This window comes from Poecilia formosa, unplaced genomic scaffold (assembly GCF_000485575.1).
Source record: "Poecilia formosa unplaced genomic scaffold, Poecilia_formosa-5.1.2 Scaffold220, whole genome shotgun sequence".
NCBI classification, from domain to species: Eukaryota; Metazoa; Chordata; class Actinopteri; order Cyprinodontiformes; family Poeciliidae; genus Poecilia; species Poecilia formosa.
This window is the reverse complement of record NW_006800159.1, coordinates 311,877-329,281: the sequence shown is the minus strand read 5'-3', so window position 1 is coordinate 329,281 and position 17,405 is coordinate 311,877. Positions and strand designations below refer to the sequence as shown.

The window sequence follows — 17,405 nt, the reverse complement described above, 5'->3', positions numbered from 1 at the left end:
AGCTCTGCCTTTGAGGCAAAGCTCCTCCTCAGAGCTGCAAGTTTGCAAGCTGTGGAGTTTTCACCTCTCAGACAACGCCGCCCCGAAGACGTCTTCACTCAGCTCCTTCAGACTAGCCAGCAGCTATTAGCACCTGGTGGAACTGCACGTCTGCTCAGCTCATTACAGCAGCTACTCCTAAAAACATTGTTAAAGCGTTAATAGAGGAGCCATGTTGTGATGTCTTCCTGAAGGCAGAGTTTCAGAAAGAGCAGGAGTTTTTAAAGAGACAGATGCCCAATTTCAAGTCAAGTTTCTTTTAACATTATTTGTGGAAAGACTTGAAATTTGAAATTAAACATTTCTCATCCAATCTAACCAAATGTGAAGTATTTAGAAAAGCTTTGTCTTTATGGGCAAATGTGGTGGAAACATCCCTGAAAATAATGGCAGCAGCTATTGCAGTGAAAGACTCAGTGGGGGGTGAGGATGATTGCAAGAACGTTCAGATTTTTATTTGGAAGAATTTTTTCCTTCCAGCTAACAATTTTGCTCTTCCTTTATGTTCATCTCTCACCTTCATCCAATTAAATCTTGTAACAGTAACTTGTGAAAGTTACTGCTACTTTCGCAAGCGACTGGGTGTGAATACTTTTGCGATTAAAACAATGCCTTTCAAAACGTAAGTGAGCCAGATAAAGGTTTTTACATGCATGATGACGTTGTGATAATAATTGTTTGCTCACCGGCCTGAAGGTGCTGCCTCATTTAGATGCAAATCCAGCACTGCGTGCTGCCAGCAGTTACTTAGTCAATCGAGACTTTTTATTGGGCTTTTCTTCTCTATGAGTAGGTTCATGGAGCCTGAGGGAAGTCAACAGTTCATCCCAGAGGATTTGTTGTATGTTGTCCCAACGGGCCTATATGGGAACGTAAGACCTTGATAGAACTTTGAGAAATTATTCAAACTATAAACTAGAAGTGAGAGGAAACCTTTGCTGAGCGTTGAGGGTTCCTCAGTGTGGAACCGCAGTATTTCCCAGGTCTGGATAAAGTGTTAAAGGAAAATGAAAGTCTGGAAAACTAATAACTACAGACTTTATCCCCATCATGTTCTGTTCTCAGTCACTGAATGCTTTGGATAGGACATGAAACAAGACAGGAATTACGACTTAAGAATTTTCCACTGGAAATCCATCAGCATATCCATCCACAGACTTCATTACAATCTCTGATTATTTTTTTTAGTAGGTTATATATTTAAAATCTGAGCTTTGCAGAAACATTTTCAGTTTATTGTGAACTTTGAAATGTATGATGTATGTATGAGATAACTGGAATTTCTTCAGTGTAATCTTAAAGTGTAAGTCAGCTCAGTGAGGCAAAGACACCTCTAGGTGTCACTGTTGCTGTTTAGGATGTAACATGGAGAAAGTGTCAGACGTGAAAGTTCTGATCCGTTTAGCTGCTTTGTTCTCGGTGAGACGGTGCTCCAGCTTTCTGGTCTGGGTTTTATGAAGAAGTTGTTTATGGTGGTGTTCACAGGTAGGAAGGTTTAGAAAATTATCAGGCTTTCATCTGCATATGAATGATTTTCCAAATATAACAAGCAAATGGAAAGAAAATAGGCTTTACTTGCCTTCTTCTCTCCTTTGGTGTTCTTATTCCAAGGTGTTAATTCGTTGTCAATGTCTTTCTTGAACCAAACTGCCCACTTTTCTTTTGATTGCTAAACTCTAAGCTACTTGTGTCAGTATTCATCCCATAGAGTTCTGGGGTCTTTCTTAAATAGTGTTGGGCCTACTTCTCATGTAAACAGGAGTTATGGATCAGTTTGAATACATCAAAACACTTGAAGAGGTTGTATTAGTTTATGACGAAATTGAAACACACTGAAAATGGGTGTTTCATCCAGACATTGACATAAACAAATGAAAATGAGCAGAATCTTGGTTTCAGACAAGCAAGATCAACATTATGGAGAGACTGGACCAGTCTGGACCGGGAATCTGTGGGGTGACGTCACACCTGTTGTTTCTAGGTGTGTGTGTGTGTGGCGAGGGGGAGGGGGGGGGGACAAGAGCTGCAAATATGGAACCATTCTGGGATGGACTACCTGTGCACAGGTGCCAGAAGCTGGTAACATAGACATGAAGCTTTTATCAGAAAGTACAACATACAGCAAATATCGTAGTTTGTAAAGAAAACTGAAGACATTGCTTTAAGCCAAATAATTCTTCCTAACATTCTATACTAAAAACAACCGTGATACATTTTATTTCATGAATTAATTTTAAATTAAACTAGCAGTGTTCTTAAGGCATTTTGTCTAAGCAAAAGCTGCCATAAGGATTTGAACTTAGTTTTTCCAAATACACTATTTTGTTCACAACTACTGTATAAGCACACTTCCCATTTCTTCTGTGAAGGGAAAAGCCAAAAGAATAGGCCGACTCATGGTTAAAGTTTTACGTTAGTTCTTTAAATGTGTTTTGTTGTAGCTTAATTATTTCCATGCCTAAAGAAAGTACTTTATCAAGTGTTTGAATTCAGATTTCTTCTAAAATTAAGAGTGCTTGTTATGCATTGTCAAAAATTATAGCAGTTGAAGGTTATAAATAAATGGATGTGGTGAGACTGTTTGCTAGATTGTTTTTTTTTCTTCTTGTAAGTTCAAGGTTCAACAAATGTATGTTTTTATAGAATATTTTTCCTTTAGCTGATTCTGCTCTATTTTTAAGTCTCATTTATTGGTCTTGTACATTTTACCAACTGAAGATATTTCACAGGTCTTGCATTAGATGTTTTTCCTCTACTACATGTTTATCAATTGCCTTGTTTCTGTTTTTAATCACATCTCCCATGATTCACCATTTCATACAGTTACCATAGTTACCATGCCATTTACAACTCTGCATGTGCTAATCTGAAATTCTTCAAACATCAAGTTAAAACCCTCAACTACGAAAAGCAAGTGCTTTTTTTCTTTATCAATTAAGGGACAGTGGAATACATTCAGGACTATTCAAAGACAATTTTGCCACATCATCCAACTTTGGAATTTTTTTTGTTTTTTTTTAGATTAGCTCTGCTCGAGTCATCACTAGCTGCGTTTCCATTACAAATATGCAAAAAACTTATATTCTAAACACAATTCTGAAATTGCTGTGTTTCTATTAAATAAATGCAATTAAAGTCACACATGAATAAGTTTAATGCTATAAAAACCATGCCGCGCCGTTATCCTCCAACTACTTCCTGTCGCCGTCTTCTTCGTGGTTTGAGCAAGTGGCAACAGTGTTGATCATGACTTGTGTGATGTGAAAAATGTGTTTCCGTTGCTAAATCAATTTCGATACAGCCAAAAAAGAAAAAAAAAACAAAAAAAACCCACACCTCGTTCTACTGCCAAAACTGGTCGAAAAAGATCGTTTTCAAAATTGGTGTTTCCATTAAGCTAATTTATTTCAAAATGTTAAATTGCTCATGTATATGGTCAATGGAAACGCAGCTACTGATTCAGACTCCTGGCAAAAGAAAACAAAATAAGCAGCTTCAGAATGAGATACAGAACAAATGCAGCTAAACTAGAGATCAGTTTAAAAAAAAAACAACAGTATGTCTGCAGTATCTTAAATTGACAACTTATCCGTTTCTTTTTTTTTTTTATTAGCATTTATCTTTCTCTAATTCATACAAGGTGAACCAATAAGTCTTTGCAAAATTCAGTTCCCAAAAAATTTACAGCTCAATTTTCTCCAGCAAAGCCAACTTACCCCTCAGAACCAGAAAAGTTCTTTGAGGGAGCATCCAAGCTTTTCAGAGGCAAGGTTTATTCTGTTCTTACACATTATAAAAAAAAAGAAAAAAGTAAGGGTGGGCGGAGTGGACACATCCAGCCTTGAATGAACAGAGGCGCTTGGAAATTGTATATACAAACAGGTAGTGGTAGTACATGGGGAGGGGAGGAAGTTCCGTGGTCTTGAGTGGACAGAAGAGCGGTTCCCCGTGTTTTCCACAACCCCACTATTCCATGTGAATGAGTGACAGCGGAAGAGGTGGTGGAGGGTTCGGGAGGGGGGTTCTGATGCCCTGCAGATTCAGAGATTTATCTGTTGGCCTGTAGTTGATGTTCCACAACTATAGAAAAATGCAAACATTCAGTTTCAGCGCCGGCTGGCAAATAAAGACATACAGACAAACCAGGCGCCATTTCTCCCGCTCTCAGAACAAACTGAACATCTGTTTTGTTTTTTCTTTTTTTAACATTGTTTATCATAGATGTATGTATATGTACTGTATATTTATCCTCTACTGTTATTTTACAAGATTCCCTGATGGCCAGCACAGACAGAAACTGGAAGGGAAAATAAAAAACAAACAAAAGAAAAAAAAAACAAAAGAAAAATGAAGTTTGTCCAATTTTACATACAGTAGAAACCAGCCATGGGAGGAGAGGAGGAAAAAAAAAACGCAGTGCTGCGATTGGTCCACTAGGAGGAGCACTGTGTGCCCTGATCAACCCCAAAGGAGGAAGAGACAGTGAGAAGAAGCAGGGAGAACAGAGGGCTGATAGAGGAGTGACCCTGTTCCATTCTTCTTCTGTGTTGTGGTGGAGGGTGGTTCGTCTTTATCTGGACAACAGGTTGGTTTGCTCACTGGGTTGAATGTTAGTAATCTCCCTGTCCCCCCTCCTCCGTCCCTTCCAGATCGAGGTGGGAGAACGAAGGAGATCTGACTGGCTCAAATCCCTTCCGACAGGAGGACAGACGCTTTCACTCTCTCTCTGAGGAGACAAAGACATGATGATTAATGTCTGTGAAACTCGACCAATCAAATGCAGCAACATTCTCATTTATGGCACCAGGCTGATACCTGTGTAGAGTTAAAAGCTGCAGTGGTGAAACTTTTACCAAAATGTTTTTCATAATAGCAGTATCAACTTTATTGCTGTAAGTTGTAACATTTTACAGTTATGGACAGCAGGTGATGGATGTTTTGAAAGCTTTACCGTGTCTGTTGGTAGAATCTGCAGGCTTGCTAACAGGGCGGCTAACATGACTATTGAAAAAAGCTAGCAACAATTGTCAGGCTGTCAAAATAACTTTACAAAGAGCAGAATGGTAATAGTGTAAAAAGCATATTATTCAGAAAGGAGACCTAAAATTTGTAAACAAATATGGAAAGTGTTTCTTAAGCTCTTCTTTAACTATCCATATTTTCTATATTTTCACAGTTACATCCACAAGGTTTACTGCGTTTTACTGGAATTTTATGCAGTAAACATTATGAGAAAGTAGAAGGAAATGACACAAGGCTTTCGACAATTTTTCAGTTAATATTTGAAGAACAAGGCATGCATTTATATTAATGAGTTTTACAATAATTTCTGGGATTATTTATAATCCAGTAAAATTTGTTATGACATTGCAATTTAAGAGTCAGGAGGCTGTTGGAGGCTACACTAACACCGGACAAACTGTTCAATAATAAACTTTGTCACTGTTTACGTTGTCAATAAAGGGTGAGTCATTTGATTTGCATTCGGATGTCTTCAGGCTGAGTCCGATGTCTTCTTCATAATCCGTTCTACATGTTACTGCTTTTAAATATTGATTATTTAATTTCCTAGAAGCATTTTGCTGTAACTATTTTTAAACAGTTGTCAGACAATTCCTGCTCCAACATCCTGTGAAGAGAGTTAAGAAGGATCAAACCGAGTCATGGTTTCATAATAGGATTGAACATTGATAAGAAGCACACACAATATATCGGCACTAAAATATCGCCATCAGTCTGGTAAGTAAACCTGGGCTGATATTAATAACCGGCGTTGATTTCCATTAACGATTGAAATAAAAACACCTTTTTAAGGGGGTGTGTAAACATGTGCTGACCTTATGTGAGTTTCTTTGCTTTGTTGTAGAGCGAGTCAACCACTTTGCTCATGTTCTGAATGGTCTCCAGAGCCGCTTCGTACGTCTTGTCCACCACCGGCTCGTCGAAAACGATCAGCACGCCTTCGCCTTGGTCCAGAATACCTGGAGAGGGAGACACAGCACGAGTGGAAACCATGAGAGAAGGTCCATCAAAGCAGAGAGAAACCCTAAACAAAGCAAAAAAGTCCTACCATGAAACTTCTGATCCAGAATCATCTGAGATAGTTTCCTCTCCACGTCTCTCTGCAACACACACAGTAGCCATTTCTCAGAAAAAAAAAAAAAAAAACGGCGACGTAAAACAGAGACATAAAGGAGATCAAGGTTCCTCCAGGTGTATCATAAGCCTGGTGGGCCACCAGGCTGAGCTTTGTTTATTTTAAACAGGGTTTTTAAAGACGGATTAACCTAAGTATATGGTTGGCTCGTCCCTGCACCTGTCCGTTGGTGGGGTTTTTTCTTCTAAATTATGATGCCAGCTCATTCACCTCTGAATTTTTGTAACTTATCTTTTTTTTGTTTTTTTACACAAAAATACGGTGGTGATTGTCCTGCTGCAGACCACCACTGAGCTTAGCAGGTCTTCTGGGGGAAACCCTGGGAGATGGAAAACCTAAAAACCGGCAGCAAGACTTACCTTAGGAAGCTTGATGAGCGAAGAGATGTGTGTAATCTGTTAAAAAAAGAAAACAAGCCCACAAGTTTCAACATGCTCGGCAGCAGTAAACATCAGAAGCTGGAAAATGTCTGCCTTTGGTGGAAAAGCGTCTACCTGCACCCTGGAGAAGGGCTCGATGACGCGGATGAGGTTCTGCTCCAGCAGGTTGTCATACAGCTTGGTCAGGTGGGTGCTGATGATGGGGTCATCCCTCAGCTCCGCTTTGTACTCTGTTAGCGCCTTAAAGTCGAGCAGGAAGAACGTTGTCACAAACGAGGGGAATCGTAAAAGTTTTCACAGTGAAAGAAGACGAAGAAAAAAAAAGAACAAAAAAAACAAGGAAGACGCAGCAGAGAGGCCAACCTGTTCAAAGTCTGCGAGCGACCGGTTCTTACTGGCTTGTGCCACACATTTCAGGGAGTCTGTCTGTTGGGAGGAGAGAAGGAATGAATCAAAGTATATGGAAGGAACATGATTTATACACCAAGATGAATTCAGGAAAAAAGCGAATCCAATTATGATTCACAGGAAGATGGTGGATGGGTGGAATGTCTAGTAATCTAGGCGTGTTAAATTGTTCTGCAGACATATTCATACTCTGAACATTTTTGTGTTATGTTTGTTAACTTGTTGAGATTTTGTGATGGACCAACAAAAAAACCCAGAGCTACGGGAAGCTGATTCAAATATTTACTTGTGGTTAATCGCAAAGTAATTATTGATGTTTTTTTCTTTTTTCAAATCTTCTTAATGTACCCTAACAGAATATTTTAATGTTTATAATATTTTTATAAGCAGTGGGGTGGAACAATCTACATGTGTAACACAAATGTATGCTGATTATAACTGAAGCAATACAAATCAAGACAAATATTGTACAAGAAAATCTATAAAGACACCACAATCTCTACAGAAAAAAAAATAAAAAAATCGTTCTTGTGCTTATACTCCCACACACAATAACTGTATTTTACCATCATAGTGATAATTAAAGGTAACAAAGAGACTGAGTGCAATTAAAAGGAATCAAAGCACAATGACTGAAATGCAACAAAGATAAATGTAATATAGAACTAGGACTATAAAGCAGTATTAAAATAAAACTTTTTATTGGGCTGTTTTCATGTGTTGCATATGTTTGATGCAAACTTCTAAAAAAAATAAAAGCTCAGATTTTACAGAGGAAACCGGCTAACATAATCATAATAAGTCTAGACTAGACATGTAATATGATGAAATGTGAAGAAAGTCCTGGCAGTATGAATATTTTCACAAGATGTAAAGAGAACTGGGAAAACGTTTTTGTAAAAGCTGAGCCGAGTCGTACCTGTCTGCCTGCGTACCGCAGAGCAAGTTTGCCACTGATGAGGGCCTGGACGTCTTCTGGGCTACAGAAACAGAAAAAACTATTTACATTTTCTTTTACACTAAAACTTAGTCTCAATTCCTTCTGACTGCTTCACAGAAAACCATTTTTGATTTGAGTTCATGAGTTCAGTTTAAGGAGCTACATCCCCTCTGCTGTGAATGCAGCACTCACGCATTGAGCATGATTTTGCAGAGCAGCATGTATTTGAGCGCGGTGATGGCTCTGGGGCTGTCGATGGAGTCATAGCCCTCAAAGGCCTCGTAAAAGTACGAGTACGCCGTCTTCCAGTCTTTCTCCTCTGCTGCGTGAATGATCCCTGGAAACACACACACACACACACACACACACACACACACACACACACACACGCTTATTGCTAGGCCTGGTAAGGTAACAAATTTGGCAAAAGGAAAAATTGTCCCAGATGTTATTGTGATAAATGATAATATTGCTATTTTGAGACCATTTTCAGCAAATATATGGATAATGGCTTAATAATGTAAGAACACATTCTCATAGACCAATCAGCTTTAAATGAACATTTAACACTGGAACTGGAAAACAAATAAAAACAACAGAAAGAACAACTAAAATGAATTATGAAGTCCCTGTTAACAGGACAAAAAAAGGTCTAGTTAAAGCACCAGACTGAAGAGTTTTATCATCCAGTTTTTAGTAGAAAGAGAGAAAAGAGAAAAACAGAATATCATGCAAATGGAAATTATTAAGTTTTTTTTATTATTATTTATCATGCAATAGGCAATTGATTTATTGTCACAAGCCAAGTTATTGCTTCACACAAAAACAATTAGGGCCCCTACAGGCGTTCCTCAGGGTACCTGACTGCATGTCCAGAGCTGCCTGCAGTTTGGGCGGGCAGTAGATGGCGTTGGCGGTCGTCCTGGCCGAGGTGAGGGCGGCGCGGGCTTTGGGCAGGTTGCTGAGCGCGTGGTACGTCTTGCTCTCCAGCAGCTGGACCTCCACCAGCAGCGCCTTGTCGTCCATCTTCTTCAGCTCCTGGAGCAGCTGGGAGCCTGCAGGGGGCCAACACACCAGGGGTGAAGGGTCAAGCTGCAGCTCAGACTTCATACACACTTTCTTCTCTGAGTATACAGAAGTTGATAACAGCATGCAAGATTGCCACTTACCGAGTTGTAGTGCTTCCTGGTAGCATTTTGTGTCAAAATACAGAGAGATGAGTCGAGCCTGAGGAGAGAGGAGACAGAGTTAATGTGTATCTGGGTTCTGCTGACCTCTCACCTCTAAACCTGGTGAAAACTCAGCCCTGCCTTGTGTTTAAAACCCGACAGCAGAGTGGAACTCACAGTAGGGCTGGACGACATGGCTGAAACATGAATCACCATATAAAGGATAATTATTGATTAGTTTTCTGTTTTCAATATCTGAAATAAAACCAAACTTAATGTAACCTTTACTGTTCTATCCACGGTTTTCTGTCCACGTCGCTGATTTGTTGTTTCTATGCAGTTATGAGGGACTGTGGTGAACCATGAAACTGATGCTACACAAAATACTCTACAGCTTGTTGCTAGGTAACCAAAGAGAGAGTGAGTTTGTTAATGTCAACCTCGCTTAGAGAGAAGTTGAGCAGCTAACCTCTCTCTACCTACATTTCCCAGAATGCTGTGCAATTCTGGATCGGAGTTCAATGAAATTATTGAATATCCTATCAGACGTATTCTCAATTGATATTGATCACATGTCTATATTAGTATGTATTTTTTTTGATTTATTGATCAGCCCTAATTCACTGATATAAACAGGAAGTTCATGATGAATTCAGCTACATTCTGACAACATCCTGGTGATCAAAAATCCTATTTTTGCTCAGACACTGACTGCACCATATCAGCACTACCAGGTCATGCTGACAACACTCTTCAGAGTGGACATCATTACTGAGGGAAACAGAACTTGGCTACTTTCAATTAAACATATTCAGGGTTCATTCAATGGCAGACTTTCACCGGAAAACCGGAACGCTGAAGGGATTACAGTAACATGGCTCTTTAGCCGTTTTTAGCTTTTGACATGTTTGTTATGGAACATCCTGGATTTGGAAATGTAGTTAATGTAAAGCATGTGACTGTACAAGTTTTCAGTAGGCAAAATCAAAAAAGAAAAAAAAAGAAGCCACTGCACTCTCAACTGTAAGTGGTGAGGTGAAGACATATAGTTTGTTCACATAAGTGAATTAATTGCAGTGTACCTAAAGCTCACTAGACCAAACGAGTTCCATCAAGTTCACAAGAACAAGATGAGATTTTATTTTAACTTTCAAAAAACCTCAGCAAACAAATTTGCTCAACAAAAATGCCTTTATTCTGCATTTTTATATATTTCTGCCACAAACTCAAACTGATGCGTCTCTTTTTCTGGTTTCTTTTCATCTTTTCATCTCTTCACATGTTATTACAACTATGCATGGTTATTACAACTATGCATGGTTTATTGATCAACATTCCCAGTTATGCGAGTAGTGATGGTGATGTATTGGTTACTATAGCGATGCTTTCTGCCTCTTGCTGCCATTTATCATTCCTACTTTTACCTACTTTCGTTTTAATTTAGTGAGATCTTGTTACACCCCAAATAATAAAGCATGAAGCACTGCTGCCTGTAAAATAATATTCTTAACCTGGTCCTAATACTCCATCATAGAGCTGATCTGAATTCAGCAATAAGTAGAAGCTGTAAAACATGCTTATCAAACAAAATGGCGGCCTTAAATGTTCCCACATCCCTCTGATCTATGGAAATCCAAGGGGATGCAGATTTTCATAAAATTAAATCTTCAAACAAAAATAAAATGTATTTATTTTCCCACCTCAACAAGACTTGGAAAGTAGCATCTGAAAAACTGAGCCAGAGCAGGACAGTGGGCCGCACTGGGACTCACCTCGAGCGCCTGTCGGAGGAACGTCCTCTTCTCAGCCTTGGCCCACTCGATGCACTCCAGACAGAGCTCCACCTCCTGACCTGTGGCTGCCTCCATGTCCAGGAACAAGTCCAGCAGAGAGCGGACCAGCCGGGCTGCTTTGGCCTTGGAGATGGAGTTGAGGAAAGGGCGCACATACTTCAGGAGGCCTCCGAGCTCTGGGAAGACGGTTGGTAAGACGAGGTTACTGTTCACAGGGTTCCTCCACAGTTTTCACATGTTCTCACTTCTTTTTCAGCAAATCTTAAAGAAATCTTATCGAGGATGGATGAAGAGTGGAGTTAGTCATCTGGTGGAATGAGTAATCTGACGTACATTTGAATGGATGAATGAATATTTATATGAATGGATGGAAAAATTGATTTCAAACAGACTGACAAATGGGATAGCATAACAGATGCTGTCCCATTTTAGACAATGGGATTTGAAACAAAAAAATAATTCAAAATCATTTCTCTTTCCACAGCAGGCAAAAACTAATTCTATTTTTTTATAGCCTGCAAAGTCAAAGTCAGTGTTTGTCTTTTATTTTAACAGAAGAACAACTTACAATTTTTGCTAGATATCTACCATAGAAAATCTGTTGTTATTTTAAAAGTGCTTTGTTATTTCTGTTTTTAGATTTTAGAATAAAAAAACAAACTATTATCTCATAAAGGAAGAAAATTATGCTAGAAAATAAATCATATTTTCCAAATTGTTTAGAAATCTATTTCTAAAAAAAAAATTCAGCTGTTAATTTTAGCATTTGTAGCAAAAATTTAGTCCAATTATTCCATGGCAAAATAGAGAAACTGCTAAAACATGCATTTGTTATTATCTATTTTAAAGAAAATTTATAAATATTAGCTAAAGTTATTAAGAGCCACGTTGAAGGTCCTAAGAGCCACAAGTTGCAGACCCCTGACGTGGAAAGCGCCTGAAATGCTGAAGTTCTCAGAATCATGTACAAAATACTTCTACACCAATCTGACCTTTCTTTTCATGGCGTTTCATTACATTAATGAAACTAACTTTAAAAATAAAAACTGAAATCCAAACTTTTGGAGGCAAACTGTAACAAACACTTTGTGTTCTGGTTGAACTGTGGTCAACACAGCCAAACAAAGCTGTTTCCCTCCTCAGTGTGCCTGAATAAGAAAGTGTTCAGGAATACGACCCCAGGCTCCGGTTACCTGCTGCTTGTCCAGTCTTCGCCAGCAGCCCACCCAGCTCCAAGATGCTCTGCTCCTTAACACGCACCGCCTCCTCATCGCTGTCCTGGATGTCCCGTTTCACTGAAATACACACACACACCCACGTTTACACAGCAATTTTATAATGTGTTTGGTTTCAACATGAAGCACCAGTATGTCCGAGCGCTGGGGTTAAATTCTGTAAGGCACCAGTACAAAATGAAAGTATTCTATCCCGGACTGACTGGGATATATGGCAAAGAGCCAAGCGGCTAACAAAGCTGCGAAATACCACAGGAATCAAATTAGGCAAAAATACGCATATAGTCCACTATGAGAAAATAAACAACACACATTAGCTTGTTATAAACCAGCTAAACCTGAAATGAACTTAGTTGTGTAATTCTACAGGGCTGACAAGGAGTGTTTATAATTTCCCTGACGGCCCTGCCATCTGACAGACTCGGGAGAAGTAGCTGCTAACAACATTAGCTGTCAGCTAACGCAACTAGCCGGCTGTCAGCGAACTTCCATCCAAATCAATGAGACCGGCTAGCTAGCGTTAGCTTAAGCACAAAGCTAGCCGGTATCCTGCTAACCGGCTAGCCAGGCTGCTGCTGACTCACTGTCTAAACAGTACAGAAAGGGTGACGGTCTGCACTAGGCTAACTCGTGTAGCGTAGCTTTGCTGCTAACTAAACAGCGTACGGCTGATGGATAAAAGTATAGACTTCGAGTCGAATCGTTCAATGAATGTATCCCTACTGTCCGGGAGAGTCCGTTCCATTTACCTATAGAGTGCAAGATATCGATAGAAGCGTTCCGGTCAGTTCCAATAAGAGACCGAGCTCTCTGAAACTCAGCCACAGCCGCGGCTGCCATCTCTCCGCTACCAGCCTCTGCTCTCTCTGCGTGGTTGTCTTCCGGTTCGGTGGGTCACATGTTTGGTACGCTGCTGCCCCCTAAAGGCGGGTTGCAATATATGGTTGTTTGTCATGGTGAGAAGAAAACAGGTTCTTTCCAGGCCATATATACCAGGGTTCTCCAAACTTTTTGTCACGTGGGCCAAAAATGGTCAAATCCGAAGTTCCCCTAGGTCTAAGCAAATTTAATAATTGTAAAAACTAAAATCATTTTGTAATATCATTATTTTTAACCTACTCAACAATAAGCTTAAGCATCATTGTTTTAGTTATGCAAATAGTTCATTGTACAACCAAACCTTGAAAAAGGGTTTTGCATGTTAACCTTATAAAAAGAAAGGCATTGGGGGTTGTTCCCAGGCATTTCATTTTAAACTGGAGACAAGTGGTAGAGTTCAGGCCAAGCAGATGTGGGAAATGATGGAGATGAAATTCACATACAGGATTCTGGCATAAGCATCAGTCTTATCCAAATGAGAAGACAACCATCCTCCACATTTGCAGCATAAACTGTGTTGGCTGCAGTTTCAGAGTCTGTAATCTCACCAGTAAGGCTGTTAAACTCATCCATCTATACCTACCTGGTAATCCTGTATGCACCAAACGCTCTTCAGTTCTATCTCCTTCTGGACTTTAAAGTTAATCCTGTTAGATTTTTCTAGATTCCTAAACTTGACACAAAGATACTAACTTTGTTGATATGTTTTAAAACGCTGGATTAGTGGTTCTGCGATAGACTGGCAACCTGTCCAGGGTGTACTTCGCCTCTCGCCCAAGATCTCTTGCTGGAGATAGGCACCAGCACTCGTCCCAACCTCACTAGGGACAAAAGTGTAAGAAAATGGATGGTTGGATGGACGGGTTAGTGGTCCAAGAGAGGGGTTAAATATTAGGCTAATCTCTCTCCATTCAAAATATTATAATCCTTAAAGCCTTTATAAAACATAACTTAGAAAAAAACATGTTTTTACGCATTTTTTGAAACCACTATGTTGTGACAGTATGTTTTGAGACAGATGATCTGTGAAAAAAAATTTAACTCTTCTGCTTCTTCCAGTGTTGACTAGAAACAACCAATACGAGTCGGGAGGCGGGTTTTAATGCTGTTAATCAGGCGGTGTATGAGTCACTCATCCTCCTCTTTCCCAGTTCCTGCTAAAGTTCCTTCCTCCTAGCAGTTAGCATGGCCACCGACAACGGCAGATAAACAGGTAAGTTGTTTCTCTAACAACTTACCTGACATTTAACAGCGAGTACACGATCTTGATTGACAGCGCTAAGACCTTCCTCCTGGTTCTGATTGGTTGTTTTTGGTCGCTGCATTTTTTCCCATACGACCACAGCGACTCAGGGAGGAAGGAGGTTCACAGATAATGTCTCATATTAAACTGTCATGACATGGTGACAGTTTTTACACAAAAGTAAAATAAAAAATAAAAAAATAACATTGTTTTAAAAGTTATACTCAGTAGATTTAATAGGTAATTTGTAGTTACCATTCTCACTGGATAATAAAGCATATCAGGAATCACTTGGAGTGAATTTCTTTTCATGTGATCTTGTAATTTGCGATCTTTCACCCTACCTCACTTTAAGTTGTTTATTGTAAAGGTAATAAAATATGGAGATCCTCAAGGAGAATGAATACATTTGCAAGGGATGGTAGATAAATGAGTCAAAGCCTTGTGGGTGTCCAAAGAAGAACTGTTGTCCATGGTCCCCAACTGCAATTTCAAGAATGAGATTTGGCCCCAAAAGCAAAGATGCTTGAGGAAAAATAGTCATTTTTTAATTAGGACAAGAATGTTCAAACAGGATGTATTTTTTTAAATGAGGCAAACATGAAGAAAAAAAATCCTTTTAAGTTTTTACCTTTGCATTGATCTATATGCTTGCTTGGTTGCTTGCTTAGTTTGTTGTTGAGCAGGCATAAAATGACAAATTTCTTTAAAGTGTTGTTTTTAAAAATCAAAATCAAAAGTTAGTTTTTGGCCAGGAAGTATTGCTGACATGATGATTTTGCGTTACGTGACAAAAAGTTTGAACGCTCCTCCCTTAAACATACAAGACAGTATAGTTTTATATAGAATTTCTTTATTTCACAAAACATTTACAGAGAAGTAAAAGGAACTGAAAATTAAATTTCATATGTGCATTCCTGACAGCAGCGCCGCTACAAGACGATAGACAGGTAGTCACAAGCCTGGAAGCAGAGAGAAAATATCCTATTAATATTTGAAATGAACACCAAATGTATGCATGAAGCTTCTACAAACGTCCCCTCGCTCGATCCAATAGAAACAGAAATGGTAGCATAGCATGAGCTCCAAAATAAGCTCACCTGGCAGCTGATCATCAGGGAGGCGTGGCTGTCTGTGTTGGGAGTTACAGAGAAAACAGGGCTGTGCAGACAGTCCTCCATGTGCTCTGACAGCCTGGCCTCCAGGAGGCGCAGCAGGACATCTGAACTGATGTTCCTCTTCTATGCAGAATAGGAAAATGAGAGAAGTGGAGTCGCTACACATCACATCCCACATAGTGTTTAATTCTACAAAATTTATTAAACAGACGGGGACGAAGGTTTTCAACTGGGACCGAAATGTCTTTGATTAGTTTAAGATTTTGTAATTTATTTTTATGTGCTTTTTCCCCACTTTTTGTTAAGGGTATAAACTTAAGCTTTAGAATTTGCAAAACAATGGCTACAGTATGTCGATGCCAAACATTTAGTCCACAACCACACAACGCTAAATTGCCATGACAACCACAGATTTGAAGAAAATTTAATAAAAAAAATATAACTGTGTGACACAAACCTTAGTGTTGATGTAAAGTCCACAAGGACAGGAGATGAAATAGCTGTTGATGCTCAAGTTGTTCCTGCAAGACGAACAAACAAGCCAACAATCATCTTTGCTCCAGTGAAAAACAAAGAAATGCTAAAATATAACTTTCTCTGGTTGCCTTCATAGTGCTGAATATTCACACTTACATCTGACATATTGGGCAAATGATATGCATCTCATCCATTCCCTCCACCACAGAGGAGATGTACTGCTGTTCGAACTGCAGGTTCCTCTCATACTCGTCGATTATAGACATCTCTGCAGCAGAACGAAAAGAACAAAGACACACAAATCTGATCAGGTTCACACACTGCAAAGTATCAATCTTTGTATAATGACTGGTGAAAGTCAATTTTTTCCAGATAAAAATCCAAAGTGTGATTCATATTTCTATTTAACCTGCTTTGCCCCATCAAATCCCCTACTCCAGCATCTCTTTGCTCGGCTTTCTAACTGTACGGCCAGACAGACATTTAAAGAGGAGCTGCAAAAGCAAATGAGGTGGATTAGCAAGTGATGGCGTCATCTAAGATATGTTACTATGGAACATCTTCACCACCAGCTGGACAGTGAGCCGTTAGCATGTCATGAGACCAATTAGTTACCAGACCCGGGGTTTTTGGACCTTCAGCAAAGGCTCTTAGTAAGTAATAAAGTTAGTGTTCCAGTTTCTTATGGAATAATTACATTTAATTTCCACATGAGAACACTAAAGTACCAGTAATGTGTTTTTAAGTCTTTTTTTTCCCTTGTCAAAGTACTGCTAATCCACCTTTACTTTTGCCACTCCTCTTTCAGACTCTCTGGTGGCATAGTTGGATCCCTTTTTATGTTTTCTTTATTTTAAAACCTAACATTAAGAATACAATGGTGGTTCTTTGAAAATTACAGCAAATTTCTTAAAGTGCAAATAGAAATTTTACGCTGCCCTTTCAATAGGTCAGCTAACACGACTTTTCAAAAACACTTGGATGACTTGGTGACAAATTAAAAATTTTCTTCGGGATCAATAAGGTGTTTCTAAATTGAATTTACTCTGATCCCCCTGAATAAAACACAGTGCACTGATCACCTTGAGATATGAGCTCCTGGTGGATTTCCTCCAGCACCGCCAGTTCATCATACTCCTTCATAACACTGAACATCTGCTAGAAAGTAAAGACGTCAGCACATCTGTAGGCGTTGTTAGAGACGGGTCTGTTGTCTGCGGCGGAGCCCGACCTGTGCCACGCCGTGAGGGCCCCAGAGTGAGGGCAGCCTCTGGTCATCAGACTGCAGGGCGCTCCATTCCTCTTCCATCACCTCCTGGACGATGATGGACGGGCCGGAGCTGCTCCGCGTCTGTTCGTCTCCCATCTGCCGGTATCTGCCCAGCAGCCTGGTGCGGCTGTTCTTCAGCCGGTCTACACACCGCTTTAGAAAAAAATACAACAGAAACAAAAGCAAAACCATTTAAAAACATCATGACAACCAGTTAACAGAAGCCAGTGTTAAAAACAGAATGACAACATGCTAACAGAAGCTAGTGTTAAAAACAGAATGACAACATGCTAACAG

At 39.6% G+C, this 17,405-nt stretch overlaps 2 protein-coding genes across 3 annotated transcripts in view; both read right to left on the bottom strand.

The window, feature by feature from the left end:
- Positions 1-3,607: 3,607 nt before the first annotated feature.
- Positions 3,608-13,019, bottom strand: LOC103149226 (26S proteasome non-ATPase regulatory subunit 11A). Its single transcript, XM_007568278.2, has 13 exons — positions 12,871-13,019; positions 12,080-12,181; positions 10,866-11,062; positions 9,094-9,151; positions 8,785-8,979; positions 8,117-8,261; positions 7,904-7,964; positions 6,940-7,002; positions 6,691-6,816; positions 6,556-6,591; positions 6,110-6,161; positions 5,877-6,020; positions 3,608-4,765 (listed from the first exon to the last, which is right to left on the bottom strand). The coding sequence occupies exons 1-12, from the start codon at positions 12,959-12,961 to the stop codon at positions 5,878-5,880; spliced, it is 1,269 nt and encodes a 422-aa protein (XP_007568340.1). The 5' UTR covers positions 12,962-13,019; the 3' UTR covers positions 3,608-4,765; position 5,877.
- A 2,057-nt stretch (positions 13,020-15,076) lies between these two features.
- The window catches only part of rpain (RPA interacting protein), a 5,941-nt gene continuing 3,612 nt past the window's right edge, over positions 15,077-17,405 (bottom strand). Inside the window, exons 2-7 of one of the 2 annotated variants that reach the window (XM_007568277.2) lie at positions 17,070-17,261; positions 16,921-16,993; positions 15,995-16,106; positions 15,819-15,882; positions 15,344-15,481; positions 15,077-15,205 (exon numbers count right to left, since the gene is read on the bottom strand). In XM_007568277.2, the coding sequence (XP_007568339.1) occupies positions 15,176-15,205; positions 15,344-15,481; positions 15,819-15,882; positions 15,995-16,106; positions 16,921-16,993; positions 17,070-17,261 (609 nt within the window). In that variant the 3' untranslated portion in view covers positions 15,077-15,175. Of the gene's footprint in view, positions 15,206-15,343; positions 15,485-15,818; positions 15,883-15,994; positions 16,107-16,920; positions 16,994-17,069; positions 17,262-17,405 lie in introns of both variants that reach the window. The other variant, XM_007568276.2, reaches the window with a different exon arrangement.

Excerpts from the sequence above, each read along its gene's own strand:
- LOC103149226 (XM_007568278.2), bottom strand. The coding sequence starts at position 12,961 with ATGGCAGCCGCGGCTGTGGCTGAGTTTCAGAGAGCTCGGTCTCTTATT. Across the intron at positions 8,980-9,093 it reads CCAGGAAGCACTACAACTCG|GCTCCCAGCTGCTCCAGGAG; the intron begins GTAAGTGGCAAT and ends GGCCCCCTGCAG. Across the intron at positions 6,162-6,555 it reads CGCTCATCAAGCTTCCTAAG|AGAGACGTGGAGAGGAAACT; the intron begins GTAAGTCTTGCT and ends TGTGTGTTGCAG.